Raw genomic sequence first — 16,076 nt, forward strand, 5'->3', positions numbered from 1 at the left:
AGTACGGTCGGAGGTCTATGATGCCGAATAATTTATCACCAGCAGAAACCAGCACTGCAGAGTTGGGTGCATTGATGAATGCAAAAGGGTAAACAGAACTGAGAGAAAGGGAATCCAAGGCCGAGTGAAAATTACCGTAACGATACTGGGTTACATCGGCCGGGCGGTTGGCCAGTCCCCAAGAACTAGCAGATGCCAAGTGTGCCAAGAGTGGCAGTGCTCAGTGAAGCTCCGGCGCCAAGCCTATCAGAGGAGCTTGTTTTGAGATCCATTGTGAAAGACGCAGACGTTGCACCGACTTCGTTCGCCCATGGCGCGAATGATTCGGTGTCGTTGTCGTTGAACAGTCGCCGTCAGTCCGTCCCGTCTTCTGATGGCCCGGCGGGTGGTGCCCGAAGGTGCAAGTTGGGTGAATCTGAGGCGGTCCAGTCCACATTGGAGAAAGGCAATTGGAGCCAGACGCCTCGAGAATGAACGAACAGAGAGGGAATGAGGGTGAAATAAGATCTCCTCTCTCGGAAGGAAAGACCTGAGTGCCAGCCAAGTGAATGTCTGTAGTTCTTGCACACTATTTGTGCGATTCGACGCCTCAAATTTGCACCTTCCATTTCCACAAGTCAAACAGATTGCCCGGCCAATTCCTGCAAGTCTCACATTTTCCAAGATCAAAGCACTTTTCAAGTTGTGTGCCACACACCGACCGACCGACATTGCTGCCGCTGCACTACAACCTCCTGTCTCGCTGGTTTTGGTTCCATACCAATACTCCCCTCCCCTCCCGTCCCTCACCACCAGAGGAGCTTCTATATCTAGGACATCGCCATAAGCCGTCATTAATATCATCGTCCCCTCTTCATTAACAATCTTTTTTCTTTCATCTTACTCTATCGAATAGTTGTTGATCCGCCAACAAAGCGTATCCTCCTCAAAATTACTTGGTAGAATACGTCTCGAGTCTCGACAGATGCGTAGTTAATATGTACCGATAAGGTTACACTGGTAATGGACCACGGGCGCCCCTGGCTGCCCTGCGTGATCGACCTCCTTCCCCCTTGGCTCTGGATTCGTTGTTACTGACCAGTACGTTACAATACTCTATGTAATATGTGGTACTGCGCTCAGACATTTCACTTCCCTGCTCCTGCGCTGTGCAGTGTGTGAAAGCCGGGCGCTTCTGGGTTTTTGAAATATTACCTATACCTAGCATTCTGGACTTGCCTTTTGCTGACCGCGCATTTCCACCTCCCGTCGCCTCTCCCTTTTCCCTTTCCGTCATTGATTCTTTCAAACCTTCAATTCGATTGTCGGCTAGGTAGCCTGGGCTGACAAAGCCAACCTCAAGGTACCATCTACTTCAAGGGGGCAGCTCCGCCGTTGTTTGTTGGGTTGGCCACTTCACTCCCGCGCCTACCATCAACACCGCCAAAGCACGCAGTACGGTACAAGGTACCTTGACCTTGGTTTTCACCTCTAGCTTCGTTGGGAAGCGACAGCGACAGCGACCTGACATGGTCTCCGCTATAGAGGGTTTGCTTTAACAACCCCAGGCACCCCCAAACCCCTTCATCTCGTCGGACTGCCCACAGGTAACCCAGGTCCAACCTACCTACTACTCTGAATGTGGCTCTGTTTACCGCGCCTCGATTTTCGAAAGGCATCCTGACATTGCAAATCAAACAGAGTTCGCCTGAGCAACGCGTACAATTGAACATTCCATCGCCAAACGACCTGGATTCTGCCCTTGCGCAGCTGACGGGTTGCCCCATTGGCCTCCGTGTCCACCGTGTTCGAGGTGGTCACGCCAGACAACACAGCCGACAATCTGACTCCTCTCTTTTTTGCCATTGAGTGCCAGCTATCATGGCGGACAACACAGAGAGCCCTCCCGCGGTGGGGAACGATCCGCCTGTTACTCGAAGACAGAGAGCGTAAGCAGTCAACATCCTCCTGCCTTCCTACCTACCTCCTACATTTGCCATCATATGCATGCCGTTGAAGGGCTGCTGCTGCTGCTGCTACCATCAACAAATATAGCCCACAGCTAATCCATCATACAGCCCTACAATTACCATTGACACCACGGCGGTATCTCCACAACCCCAGGAATCTCCCGAAAGCGCCCCAAGAGGCGTCTCATACTCACCTACCTCGCTGGGAGAGGACGCATATAGCCCTACCGCCATGGACCCCATTGCCAGTCATTGGACCCCTTCCCACCAACACTCCAATTCTCTAGGACAGAGGTCTGAAATGCGCCAGTCCACCTCTTTCGACAGCAGAGATAGTCGCCCGACAAGTCCTCACAATGTCTCCAGCCCTGTTACCTACCGTCCCATGGACCCCCAAAACTTCCTGTCAGTCCCCGGCGCTGCTGGCAGGTCACGCCAAAACTCAGTCAACTCCAACGATGAGACCCGCTCGATAGCATCATCGCAAGGGGAGACGGTTATTGGAGGTTCCTCCCACCAAGGCGACAAGATTGGCCGCCCCCTGTCCAGCAACACATCAGACAACGCCCAAATTATGAACGACCCAGATGCTCTCAAGCCAGACCAAGGAAGGGAGGCCGACTTCGAGGTTGACGACAATCCCTTCGCCTACACCCCTGGTCAACTCAACAAAATGTTCAACCCCAAGAGTCCTTCCGCCTTCTATAAGTTGGGTGGTCTTGCCGGTTTGGAAAAGGGTCTCAGGACTGATAGGAAAGCCGGTCTCAGCATGGATGAGGCTCAACTCGATGGGCGTGTAACTTTCGACGAGGCTACTGCCCGTCCATCTGGGAACCCACCCGCCCAGCCCAAGGCTGCCACCGAAACCGTGCTCGCCAAGACCGACAGCCACGCAGCAGCAGATCACCACAAGAAGCATCATGGAGACGACCATTACACATCGAGAAAGCGGGTTTTTTCCGACAACAGACTGCCAGAGAAAAAGGGCAAGAGCTTGCTGGAGCTGATGTGGATCACCTATAATGACAAGGTCCTCATTCTTCTTTCGATTGCCGCCGTTGTTTCGCTCGCTATCGGACTGTATCAGACGTTTGGCCAGGCGCATAAACCCGGTGAAGCCAAGGTTGAGTGGGTAGAAGGAGTCGCCATCATTGTCGCTATCGTCATCGTCGTTATGGTCGGATCCCTGAACGATTACCAGAAGGAACGTCAATTCGCAAAACTCAACAAAAAGAAGCAAGATCGTCTGGTCAAGGCTATCCGGTCCGGCAAAACGGTGGAAATCTCGGTTTTCGATGTCCTGGTTGGCGATGTGCTGCATCTTGAGCCTGGTGACATGATCCCTGTCGACGGTATCTTGATTGAGGGCTACAACGTGAAATGCGACGAGTCTCAGGCCACCGGCGAGTCCGACATCATCCGTAAGAGGCCTGCTGACGAGGTTTACGCTGCCATCGAGAACAACGAGAACGTCAAGAAGATGGATCCCTTTATTCAATCTGGTGCTCGCGTTATGGAGGGCATGGGTACCTACCTGGTCACTTCCACCGGTATCTACTCTAGCTACGGCAGAACCCTCATGGCGCTCGATGAGGATCCCGAGATGACTCCTCTCCAGTCCAAGCTGAACGTTATTGCCGAGTATATCGCCAAGCTCGGTGGTGCTGCTGGTCTCTTGCTCTTCATCGTCCTCTTCATCATCTTCCTCGTCAAGCTTCCCAAGTCACAGCACACTCCGGCCGAAAAGGGTCAGCAGTTCTTGAACATCTTCATTGTCGTTGTCACCATTATTGTCGTTGCCGTGCCTGAAGGCTTGCCTCTTGCCGTCACCTTGGCTTTGGCCTTTGCCACCACCCGCATGTTGCGCGACAACAACCTGGTTCGTCACCTCAAGGCTTGCGAAGTCATGGGCAATGCCACCACTATTTGCTCGGACAAGACTGGTACCTTGACCCAGAACAAGATGCAAATCGTTGCTGGCACCGTTGGCACCACGCATAGGTTTGGTGGTGTTGGCTCTGCCGGTGGTCTCAACCCCGAGACTCCGGAGAGCCCGACTGAGGCCGACGTCACCGCAAAGGAAGTTGTCACCTCGCTTGATGCTTCTGTCAAGGAATTGCTTCTCAAGTCCATTTCTCTCAACTCCACTGCTTTCGAAGGCGAAATTGACGGTGTCAAATCTTTCGTTGGCTCCAAGACCGAAACCGCCCTTCTCGAGTTCGCCAAGGAGCATCTTGCCATGGGCCCTATTGCTGAGGAGCGTGCCAACGCCAAGATCTTGCATCTGATCCCTTTTGACTCTGGACGCAAGTGCATGGGCGTTGTTGTGGCGCTTGACAACGGCAAGGCACGGCTTTATGTCAAGGGTGCCTCCGAGATCATGCTGGAAAAGTGCACCCAGATCCTGCGCGACCCCTCCAACGGCATCACTGCTGGCCCCTTGACCCCGGAAAATCGTGAGACCGTCTTGAAGCTCATTGAGACATATGCGAGAAACTCGTTGCGCACCATCGGCATCATCTACCGAGACTTTGCTCACTGGCCTCCTGCCAAGGCGCGCCGTACTGGAGAGGACAAGGAGGAGATCGTTTTCGAGGATATTTGCAGCCAGATGACCTTCGTCGGCATGGTTGGTATCAAGGATCCTCTGCGCCCTGGTGTTCCCGAAGCCGTCCAGCTGTGCCAGAAGGCAGGAGTCGTTGTTCGCATGGTTACTGGTGACAACAAGATCACTGCTGAAGCAATCGCCAAGGACTGTGGCATTCTTCAACCTAACAGTCTCGTCATGGAAGGTCCCGAGTTCCGGAACCTCAGCAAGGCCAAGCAGGAAGAGATTATTCCCCGGTTGCACGTACTTGCCCGCTCCAGTCCTGAGGACAAGCGCATTCTGGTCAAGCGTCTCAAGGATATGGGCGAAATTGTTGCTGTGACCGGTGACGGAACCAACGATGCCCCTGCCCTGAAGATGGCCGATGTCGGTTTCTCGATGGGTATTGCCGGTACTGAAGTCGCAAAGGAGGCATCCGCTATTATTCTCATGGACGACAACTTCAACTCGATTGTCAAGGCACTGAAGTGGGGGCGTGCTGTCAACGATGCTGTGAAGCGCTTCCTTCAGTTCCAGCTTACTGTCAACGTTACTGCCGTCATCCTCACCTTCATCTCTGCTGTCTCCAACAAAGAGCAGGACTCCGTCCTTACCGCCGTGCAGCTTCTGTGGGTTAACCTGATCATGGATACTCTTGCCGCTTTGGCGCTCGCCACCGATCCTCCTTCCGACAGTGTCTTGGACCGCAAGCCTGAACGCAGGGGTTCTGGCATCATCTCGACGACCATGTGGAAGATGATCATCGGTCAAGCCATCTACCAGCTGGCCATCACCTTGTTGATCTATTTCGGCAAGCAAGGCGTTTTGCCCAACTACGATGACAACGTTACGGATGATCAGATCCAAACTCTTGTCTTCAACACGTTTGTGTGGATGCAAATCTTTAACCAATGGAAGTAAGTAATATAAAATATGTCACTGCCACCCAAAACATGCCGCTAACCGCATTCAATAGCAATCGTCGCTTGGATAACAACTTTAACATTTTTGAAGGCCTCACCAAGAACTTGTTTTTCCTGGGCATTTCCGCCATTATGATGGGCGGTCAGGTCTTGATCGTCTTTGTCGGTGGTCAAGCCTTCTCAATTGCCAAGGAAAAGCAAACGGGAGCCATGTGGGCGTACGCTCTGATCCTGGGCTTCATCTCCATCCCTGTCGGCATGATCATCCGTCTCATTCCCGACTCACTGTTTGAGCGTATGGTGCCCGAATATATCAAGAGGAGGGCTAACAAGACGCCCGACTTGACCGTGTCTGATGATGAGCGGTTCGAGTACTACCCGCCGGCTTTTGCCGAGGTCAGGGACGAGCTGGCCTTCCTGAAGCAGTTCAAGGGTGGACGTATCAACAACCTCAAGTTCGCCATGAAGCATCCTCGCGAGACCTTCATGCCCAGGAGGAGCGCTTCCCACAGCAGGTCCAACTCCAAGTCCAACTCGATCAATGTTCCTATGACACCGATCCGCAAGGATAGCACCGGCGGCGCTCCTTCCATCGCTCCCCCTACACCTGATTCCAGGAGACGGAGCAGAAGCACGCGGTCCAGGTCCAACAGTGCTCTCGGAGCATCCATGGTAATGACTGGTATCATCGCTGGCAGTGTTGCCGCTGGATGGGCGCCGTCACCTGTGGAGCGCCGGCCGGATTCCGGTTTTGGCCTGTTCCCTCCTAAGTCGAGCCCACATGCCGAGTCTTCGCAATCTGAAGTGCAGCCCTCGCAGCGGTCTCTTACTCCTTCGATCAATGAGGAGCAGGAGACGCCCGATATCGTCCCCAGCATCATGGAGCAGACTGTTCCTATCCTCAGCGTGCCTAAGCCACCAGGGCATAAGTCGGCCTGAATGGCAGGATATCTTGGAGTACTGGACGGTCAAAGGGAACGAGTTTTAGATACCCCATTTTGAATCTAACTCGATTTGGTAACCCTTTATTTGTTCTTTGTTATTTTTTATACCTCTTCACTACATTTTCTGTCGATTGATTCGTTGTAATACTAGTTGTACACAACGGTGTTCATGCAACTAAGAAAAAAGAGAGAGAGAGAGCTCGGTGGGAGAGGAGGAAGTGGTTAAACAAAACACTCGCTCGGATTTATGGGACTTTGCAAGCTCGGCGTTTGAAGTTACAGGTCTTTTTTGGGGTGTTTTGTCCTTGTTGAACAAAGCAGGTTATATACACTGTACGGGAGCAGAGAAGGAGTGGGAAAGGAGAGTCGAGTGACTGTGTGGTTATCAAACGAAGGAAGACTTTGACGAGTATAGTATGCATACGTTTGTTTTAATGCTGTTGCGGCAGTAATACGTTTTTGGGGAGGAATGAGGGATGGATGGACATGAGATAAAAGACGCGGAATATCGATACCCCTTGTCCACACGACATTCCTTGTACGTATTTAGTTTTATGATTCCAGAGTACTGGTAGAAACCAACAGCGGAATCTACATATGAAGATAAACTTGACTAGCTGAGATTGAAGCTTCTGGTGATGCGTTGATGTGTGATGCTTCTCTGGGACTGATCGGTGCTACAGGGTTGAGTTAGTAGACTAACAAGGCGTTGGAAGGCTGGTGAACTACAAAGTTAAGCACCCGCTGGTAGGCGATGGTGATGGCATGACACTCGTACATCACCATCTTCAAAATTCAAGATCTTTGTCCAGTAACACAAATGTGAATAGCCGGGCAACTTGGAACGTTCACGTCACTTTGTGGTGTTTGGCACACAGTCTCGCTGCATGTCCCCGCCCGGCGTATGGTAATATGATGGCACGGACTGGTGTTAGACTGTTAACAGCACTGCCCTGATTGAAGAGAAATTAGACCAGTTACCATAGAGCCTCGGAGCTTAAAAAAACAGTGCTGTACACTGCCCTGGAGATGCAATTGCGATTCCGTTCCATCCACTCGACACTCATCCTGCGAACGGCAACACCCTCCATCCGGATGAACAGGCGCGGGAGCAACAATCCCGTTCATCGTCGAGATACTCTACCCCAGTCGACTTGCTCTTTTTACTCTCTTGCTTCTTGCAATAACTGTCCTGTGTCCAAGGCTTAAGCTTAGAACTGAACTGACCGGGACTAATTGCTTGGCTTGCTTGGAGGTCGGCAACAGTGTTGATGTGCAGAACATCGCTCACTACCTCTATCCATCAAGCCAAGAACGAAACCATCGCATTACTTGCAGGCCAATGTCAATCGCCGTCGTTTCCTTCTTAGGTAGCCTTCCTCTTTGTCAATTGTATCATTGCATCTTGATGGGCTGCCCGTATAACGCTCTTCGTAGACACGCACATTCTCGAGAAGATTGGGGAAATAGCAGGTGACAAATTGCTGGAAGCCGGTTTTCTCAGTTGACGTTGTTCAACTGAATGGCAGGACTTGCTGGACCTCACAGGCTATCCCGTTACTGACTACGATGCGATATCCACTTTCTTTCTCTTTCCGTGTCTCCCTAAAACGATCGTCTCGTCTTATTGCGCTCGTTCGTAATTGTCTCTCCCTTTTTATTTTTTTTTCTACTTTATTGTTCTCTTTCTTTCCCCAGTCGAGGCCCGATTCCATCTCTCCCTTTTTTTTTTCCCCCTTCCTTCCGTTTCCACTTTCGAACAAGTCGGCCTCCAATTCACGGAACCATCTAGACTCCCGGTCTATCCATCTCAACGCCGGCTATTTCCAAGATTTCCGGAGACCTCGTCGTCGGCGACTTTCCTTTACAGCGCAAAACCACCACCATCATCGCGCGCTTTTATCAACTTCCTAATTCCCCCGGCTTTTGGCACTCTCACCTCTTTACCTCTCTAAACTCTTTTTATTGAGCCCTTTGGATCATCATCGGTCTTAGCGGCCCCATTTCACGCCTTTACCACCCTTTGTATCTTGGGTGTCTCTTTGCCACTTCCATCCGCAAGGGTAACTTGGAACTTCCACATTCAAGTGACTCTGCCAGGGCAACCAACCGGGAACTGGGGCAATTCCTTATTAGAGTTTTACCTCCTTTTCGTTTTCCTTCAATAGAATCGCTTCATCAACTTTTCCACTTCCTCTACCAGAACGCGGGAACGGCAAGGACGGACGCAACCACTTTTTGCTTCCCCCTCTCCCCTTTCTGCCTGCTGTGCGCGTCACGCCTTTTACGTCAGGCAACCTCGTCGTCACCATACCGGGCTTGCTGAGAGCAACAACACACAACTAACTACTCACTCCTTTCACACACGGTCACGGTCACCTAAAGTACTCACTAACCTCTTGACCACCTCATCATCCGTCACCCACAATCACAACACACCCCTGCCTTATTTACCTCATTAACTCTCGAACCCACACTCGGGCCTTCACCGCTCAACATTCCAAAAATTACCTTGAACGCATTTCCCTTTCATCATCGCTGTTTCCATCGACGTCCTCCATAATAAGCAGACGCAAGCGGTATCAAGGATTTTCAGATTTTGAGTTCCCCAAGAGTCGGAAAGAAAGAGCGCAGAAAGAGAGAAAAGATGGATCCCTCGCGTCGCGGGGTCGTCAACGGCGCAGGGGCCGCCGCCGCCGCCGCCGCAAGTGGCAGCAGCAGCAGTAACAGCAGCAACAAACACGGCAGCAGCAGCGCCTCGGGGCCCGCACCGAAAAAGTCGAGCAGAATGAAGGAGGTGGTCAACTACGACGAAAAGAAACATTTGCTCGACTTGGAGGAGGACATTACGCACCCAGTTGCGCACAGGCAGCTGAACGAGCTGGAGGAACATGTCAACGATCTTCATGAGTCGTGGGAGACGGAGTCCATTTTTGAGGAGATTCTGGAGGACATCACGGAGGACAAGTTTTTCACTGATGGTAGGTCTCACATCTCTCAACCAGTCTCAGATATGAGGTTCGCGGGTTTTGTTCTTCTGGCAAGGCTTTGATGGCTTTGCAGGCGCAAACGGGCCATTTTGAGCTTCTTTCAGTTCGTGAACTGAGGGTGAAAATGGGTACAGTGGAACGGGTATAAAGCATTGCGTCGGAAGCGGCGGAAAGCGCGAGGGAACTTGAAACACTGGTCAAATGCTGTCAAGAAGGCATTACGCTAACTATGAATTGCTGCTTAGATCCTGAAGCTTGCACTCCGGAGGAAGCGGTCGAGTATCGACGACTTCTTAGGCTGGTCGGACCTAAGGTGTTCGTCCAGCGAACCGTAGACGCAGGCGTCATTCCCATCAAGAAGCTCCTCACAGCCTTTGGCATTCGTCCGCCCGCCTTCCTGGAAGGCGCAGGCGATGATGCCTACTTCAGCCTTCTCACGCTGGCCATGACCCGCGAAATTCAAAAGCGGGCAAAGCTGATGAAATACAACACCATCGATGACGCTGTGGAGCTGCTCAAGCGGTCCAAGAACATCATCGTCCTCACCGGTGCCGGCATCTCCACCTCGCTTGGAATTCCCGATTTCCGCTCTAAGGGCACCGGTCTCTACTCCAAGCTCGAGCACCTCGGTCTCAGCGACCCCCAGGAGGTCTTTGACATCAACATTTTCCGCCAAGACCCCAACATCTTCTACTCGGTGGCGCGCGACATCCTGCCCAACACGGAGCGCTTCTCGCCGACACATGCTTTCATCGCCCTCCTCCAGCAAAAGGGAAAGCTGCTAACCAACTACTCGCAAAACATCGACAACCTCGAAGCCAAAGCGGGAATCCACCCGGACAAGCTCGTGCAATGCCACGGCTCCTTCGCCACCGCCACCTGCGTAAAGTGCGGCTACAAAGTCCCCGGCGAATCCATCTTTCCCGAAATCAAGGCCGGCCGCATCCCGCGCTGCCGCAAGTGCGCCCAAGGCAGCCGCACAACCAACAACTCGTCTCGCAAGCGCAAGCTCCTCCGCGACGGCACCGAGAAGAAGCCGCGCCGCGTAAAGCCCGGCGAGTACGACAGCAATTCCGATTCCGAATTCGACCACCACAACAGCAACAACAACAACAGCAACCACTTCTCTTCCGATCCTTATTACTCGTCCGAGCACGGCTCCAACACGATGGGATGCGGGGTTATGAAGCCTGACATCACCTTCTTCGGCGAAGCCTTGCCGGACGAGTTCTCGACGCGACTTACGGAGCACGATCGCGACTTGGTCGACTTGGTCATCGTCATTGGCACTTCGCTCAAGGTCGCCCCCGTCTCCGAAGTCGTCCCCTTTTTACCACCGCACATTCCGCAAATCTACATCTCGCGCACGCCCGTCTCGCACGTCAACTTTGACATTGACCTTCTCGGCGACTGCGACGTGGTCGTCTCGGAACTGTGCAAGCGCGCCGGGTGGGACCTGCAGCATGAGATGATTCCAGAGAACCAAGTGATTCGCACGGAGCTGGCCGAGGGGTATAATTCCCGCCATGTGTTTACGCAGGTGGAGCCCAAGCCGAAGCCGACGGTGGTTGCGGAGCTGACGCATCATTCTACCCCCAAGGAGGTGGCCAAGGAGCAGAGAGAGGCGAACCGCGAGGAACGTAGGAGGAAGAGGGAGGAGAGAGAGCGGGAAATGAGGGAGCAGGAGGATATGAAGGCTGCGGCGGAACGGGTGAAGAAGTTGGAGAAACGGGCGGAGAAGGAGAGGAAGAGGGAGTTGAAGGAGAAGGAGAAGGAGAAAGAAAGGGAGGGGGCTATGCAAGATAAGGAGAAGGAAGGGAAGAAGGAAAGTGTTGGTAAGGTGCAGGAAAAAGGTGTTGCAAAGGAGAAGGGAAAGGGGGTGGAAAATGGAAAGTCGGGAGAAGGAAAAGGAAGCGAGAAAGGAGTCGATAAGTAGCGTTTCTACTGTTTTTAAGAAAGAGGAAACATTCCATGGTTTGGTAGGGACGGATAGGGAATGGTATGGCACGGTAGGGCATGGTTCGGATCGGGTATTTCAACTCATTCATTGTTCGAGGCGTTTTTCGTGCGGGTTATTTCTCATCATAACAAGAACAACAACACCTCAATGGTTCAGGTCAGGGTCCGGCTAGGTTCGTTAGGTATACTACACAAATGGAGGAACGAAAATGAATCGAGGTTCAAATGAAAAGAGTGGATTGGATGTTTGAGTAGTAGCCTTGTAAATTTATTTTCAAGTCAAGTGTGTTAGATAAAGTATTCAAAATAATCTGTTATCTGCGCGCCAGGGAGTAAAATACTTTTCCAGATGAAAGAAGAAGAAAAACATCAGTCAAATGAGAGGAAGATAGGACCAACTGAGGAGCATTCAAGTGAATGTAAAGCAATGATTGATACCCGCGGTTCTTTTTCACCTTGCTACTACCTATTCACCTACCATTCACTCGTTCCTCGCTCGTTTCGTTGTTTTCATCTTACATACATCCTAATCAGTCCGGTCGGTCGGTCGGTCGGTCAATTCTTCACTTTATCCCATCCTCATTCCATCCCATCCAACATAGAGGTACCTACCAAAACTTACACAACCCATCTATCCCAACAACCAACGATGGCACACCTCGCAACCGCAATACCATCCACCCATCATCAGTTGGCGACAACAAAACAAGACCAAACAAAGCTTCAAACCGAACAAAAAAGAAGAAAAGGAAAAAAAAAAAAGAAAGTGAGTCAAAGAGGGATTCCATCAAAATTGAAACAGCAAAAAAACAAAAGAAATGGGTACTTGATGCCCACAGCCAGAATCGAACTGACGACCTCATCATTACTAGTGATGCGCTCTACCACTGAGCCATGCGGGCTTTGATTGGTTGTTATCAACGGTTACGAAACCAAACCTTAAGTAGACAGCTGCTACTGTCATCGCACTGTGGAAGACCACAACGAATAAAAACAGAGTCTGAAAACAAAAAAAAAAAAAAAAAAAGAACAAAAAACTGCGATGCGATACGAGTGACATCTTCAACTTTGCAAGCATTTTGGTATGAGTGCCTATAAGTTTGAAGTAGGTAGGTATATATAACATTCAACCTCAGTGCTTATAAATTTGTAGTAGGTATAAAATAAAGAAGAGAAAAAAGGAAGGGAGAGACACACAAAGAGAGAAGCAAGCCATATCCATTAACACCAGTTTATGTAATGTATCCATTCCTTATGTTTGTGTTGTGTTGTGTTGTGTGGTCATTCAATTCATCATACAAGAGAAAGATTCAAAGTTATCCGAAACCCCATCCATCCATCCTTATCCATCATGTCCCAAGCAATGTCCCAATCAAAAACAGTTGAAGCCGTACCATACCAGACATACCATACCATACCAGTCTATAAAGAAAAACCTCTGCTGAAGAGCCATCCATCCATCCATTCAGAGTACAGACGTCAACGAAGCCGAAAGATACCCTATCGATCGATAGACCGATAGACCAACCGACCGCCGTAGTATATCCAGACATCACATGCCACAACCTCTTCGCAATTCCACTACACTACTACAAACCCACCCCACCTCAGCAACATGCATCCATATCCTAATGCATGGTCCATGCACATTTCTCCTAAGAATCATATCCAGCAGTGCAATGTGCCCGGACAAAAAGATCATTTCAAAACAATCAAGTCATCATCATCATCCTCACTCAACACCACCTGCCTCCTATTCTTCTGCGCCGCACTCATCAAAAACCCCTTGTCCCCCAAACTATCCCTGCCCGCCTCTCTGATCCCCTTATCCGTGACGAACCGCGTCTTTTTTCTGACAGGCGGTTGCGACCCTTGCGAGTGCCCGTCGGCAGCAGCAGCAGCTTGTGCAGCGGCGGCTGCTCTCGCGGCTGCTAGACGTGCGGAGGCGGAGACGCCGAGGAGGCGAGAGGAGGATAAGGAGGAGTGGTGGTGGTGGTGGGAAGTGGTGGGACCGTTGGTGGTGGTTGTAGGACCAGAAGAATTATTGGGGGCGGCGGAGAAGCGGACGGCGGGCGAGGGGCGGTTGGGGAGGTTGGTCTGGGTGTTGGAGGAGGAGTTTGTAAAGTTGAAGTCTCTAGCGGAGGTGGAGAGACGGTTGATGGCCGGGGTGAGGCCGGTCGAAGCGGTGGTGGACGAGGAGTTGGTGAGGGCGGGGGTGGAATCGCGCATGCTGGAATTACTGGGGCGGTGGGAAAGGTTGAGCCGCTCGCCTTCTTTCATTCTCGAAAGCTTGTCGCGCAGGCTGGAGCCCCAGCCCAAGGAGGGGGCTTTCGTGTTGGTGGTGTAGTTGGAGGGGGTGATGGTTGCGCTGCTGGTAGAGTTGGATTTGCTAAAGCTGTTTTCGCTTGACTGGGCGGACTCGGGACGCTTGCGCTTTATTGGACCGAGATCGATTTTGGGTTGTTCTTCGCCCTTTTTGCGGAGTAGACCGAGGGCTTGGAGATCATATCGGGGTCTGCCGCCAAAGCCTAGCGGGTCATTTGTGCTGTTGCTTTGGCTGTGGCCGGACAGTGACGACATGGGTGTCGAAGCTGTGGCTGACGAGAAGGAGGTAGAGCCTGACATGGGTACTGAATTGGTAGAAGAGAAACTTGCGCGAAGACCACCGGCGGCTCGACTCATGTAATCTCTCCCAGCACCACCACCCACCTCGCCCAGTTTTCTTGCAATCTCAGCTTCCTTCTCCTTCCTCGCCAAGCTTCTCTTGATAGCCTCCTTCTTCTCAGCCTGATCAGCCATGCCACCGCCATCAATGAGCTCCGCGGCAGTACGGTTCATAAAGAAGTGACTACCGGTTGACCGGTCGTATTGACCCCTCAGTCGTATTTCCTCCTCTTTTCTCTTGGCCTCTTCACTCTTGGCGTACCTAGAGTTTTGCTTATATTTGTCTCCAAACCCGAAAGAGTTATTCAATTCCAACCTTCCCTGTCTCGACTTGGTGACTGCTTCGTTGGTATGAAACTCGCAATACTCTGTACGACGGAGGTTGACCCAACTCTTGCAAAGCATGCCATCCTTCTTGATGCTCTTGCAATAGCCTAGGTCGCGCGCATTACCAATCTCCAAAATGGTATCCTCATCGCTGTTGATCACCAACGAGAACCGACCGGTATCTTGCTGCCCCTGTTTTGGCGCCATGATGGTGGGGTTGAGGATGGCGAGAATGGTTCCCGGCGTGAGCTTCCAGAAGCGGTCGAATCCGGAGTTAAAGAGAAACAGTTCCACTTCATACTGAAGATCACAGAGGCTGATGACCATGTACTTGCCGCGTTCTTGCAAGGGCTTGCCATCACTACGATGGCTGCGCGGTTCAGACTTGGTTGCGACGATGGCGAAAACGACTACATCAGACTCGACATCAGGAAGGGACCAGTCAGGCGCCTTGACTTGCCGCAAAAGGTCCTTCAAACCGTAGGTCTTCTTGCCTGTAATAGCGCGAGTGACCACATTATGGGGAAGAATGCGCTTGGACAGGCGAAGACCTGAATAAGGTTCGAAGCCAGGTTCATTGTCCGAGTTGACTTGTGTTGAGCTTGGTTGTGTGAACGATGATGATGCGCTCATGGCTGGCCTTGATGAAGATCTTGCAGTCGCTGACAGGATATCGTCCCGAGAATATTCCGGAGCCTTGTAGGGAACTTCGGGAACGTCCACCGCTTTTGTCTTGTACTCCTCCATCTCTTCCCTGCCAATACTGAAGGCATTACTCCTGATCTTCTGTATCCTCTGTGCTTTTTCCCTGCGCTCCTGCTCTTCGTTCCTGGCGGATGCTAGCCGCTCGTTGAAACTTAAGGGACGTCTTTCTTCTGCCTGCGAGAAAGAACTTGCCCGCCCGTCGAAGCTCACAGGACGACGGGAGCTGGAGCTGGGTTGATCTTGGCTAAAGGATGTCGTCATGGACCGTCGCAAGTAGCCTGACTGTTGGGAGTTCAGATTCTGGGAGGAACGTTCGCTTTCGACCTTTCGTAATGTGGGCGCCCTTTTCAGTGACATGTCGGCCGCTTTTCGTCCCTTGTCGATTCCCAACATGAGCCTCGTGGGGGACTGAGGTGGCTGAGGAGCGGATTCACTACGTCCCCTCCTGACCGGAGAAGCGGGGATCTGAACGGGATTTGACTGTTGTTCCATCCTATCTCTTGCCGCAGCTAACCTTGACTGAATGGGAAGTCCGGCCGGGGGTTGCATCGAGTTGTTGTTGTTGTTGTTGTTGTTGTTGGCCGAAGCGCTTTCTGGTCGGCCTCCATTCGATCGTGCATCCATGGACGAGTTAGCCCTTCTTTGCGCCTTTGCATTTTGTATCTTTTTCAACTTCATGCGCGCTTGGATTTCCTGCAGCTTCAGCTGTACCATCTCCTCGTCTTCGTCATCGTCATCCTCCAGGTCGTCCACGTCAATCATAACGGCGTCCTCATTGTCGGTGTAGCGCGCCGCTAGGGCGGGGTTCGAACGGGACATTCTGAGTCTGGACGGCGACGGGGTGGGCGATGTTTGCATTTCACGAAAGCGCTGGCGGCCTCGCGGGGTGCTGATGAGAGCTTCGTGGGGAGACCGGGGTGGCCAATGTGTCGCCATGACCTTTTGTTGCGTTCGAACACTGGCAACCCGAACCCAGAAAGCTGTTTCCGGGAATGTGATTTGAAGTATGTATCGCCGAGGTGACGGGG

General features: G+C 51.8%; 3 protein-coding genes and 1 non-coding gene across 4 annotated transcripts; 2 read left to right on the plus strand and 2 right to left on the minus strand.

Annotated features, from left to right (window-relative positions):
* Nucleotides 1–1,954: 1,954 nt before the first annotated feature.
* B0T23DRAFT_152384 (putative calcium P-type ATPase NCA-2) lies at nt 1,955–6,523 on the plus strand. The gene is made up of 2 exons (XM_062832558.1): nt 1,955–5,453; nt 5,513–6,523. Exons 1-2 carry the CDS (start codon nt 2,182–2,184, stop codon nt 6,396–6,398), a joined length of 4,158 nt encoding a protein of 1,385 aa, XP_062693354.1. The 5' UTR covers nt 1,955–2,181; the 3' UTR covers nt 6,399–6,523.
* Nucleotides 6,524–8,684: 2,161 nt separating this feature from the next.
* On the plus strand, nt 8,685–11,681 carry B0T23DRAFT_152410 (DHS-like NAD/FAD-binding domain-containing protein). The gene is made up of 2 exons (XM_062832559.1): nt 8,685–9,384; nt 9,639–11,681. The coding sequence occupies exons 1-2, from the start codon at nt 9,051–9,053 to the stop codon at nt 11,327–11,329; spliced, it is 2,025 nt and encodes a 674-aa protein (XP_062693355.1). The 5' UTR covers nt 8,685–9,050; the 3' UTR covers nt 11,330–11,681.
* Nucleotides 11,682–12,182: 501 nt separating this feature from the next.
* On the minus strand, nt 12,183–12,254 carry B0T23DRAFT_t192. Its single transcript has one exon. It is a non-coding gene; the product is annotated as a tRNA-Thr (tRNA).
* A 796-nt stretch (nt 12,255–13,050) lies between these two features.
* On the minus strand, nt 13,051–15,867 carry B0T23DRAFT_316742 (uncharacterized protein; the record flags this gene model as incomplete). Its single annotated transcript, XM_062834953.1, has 1 exon — nt 13,051–15,867. The coding sequence occupies one exon, from the start codon at nt 15,865–15,867 to the stop codon at nt 13,051–13,053; it is 2,817 nt and encodes a 938-aa protein (XP_062693356.1).
* Between the last annotated feature and the right edge of the window lie 209 nt (nt 15,868–16,076).

Source organism: Neurospora hispaniola, assembly GCF_033458365.1.
Source record: "Neurospora hispaniola strain FGSC 10403 chromosome Unknown B0T23scaffold_4, whole genome shotgun sequence".
NCBI classification, from domain to species: Eukaryota; Fungi; Ascomycota; class Sordariomycetes; order Sordariales; family Sordariaceae; genus Neurospora; species Neurospora hispaniola.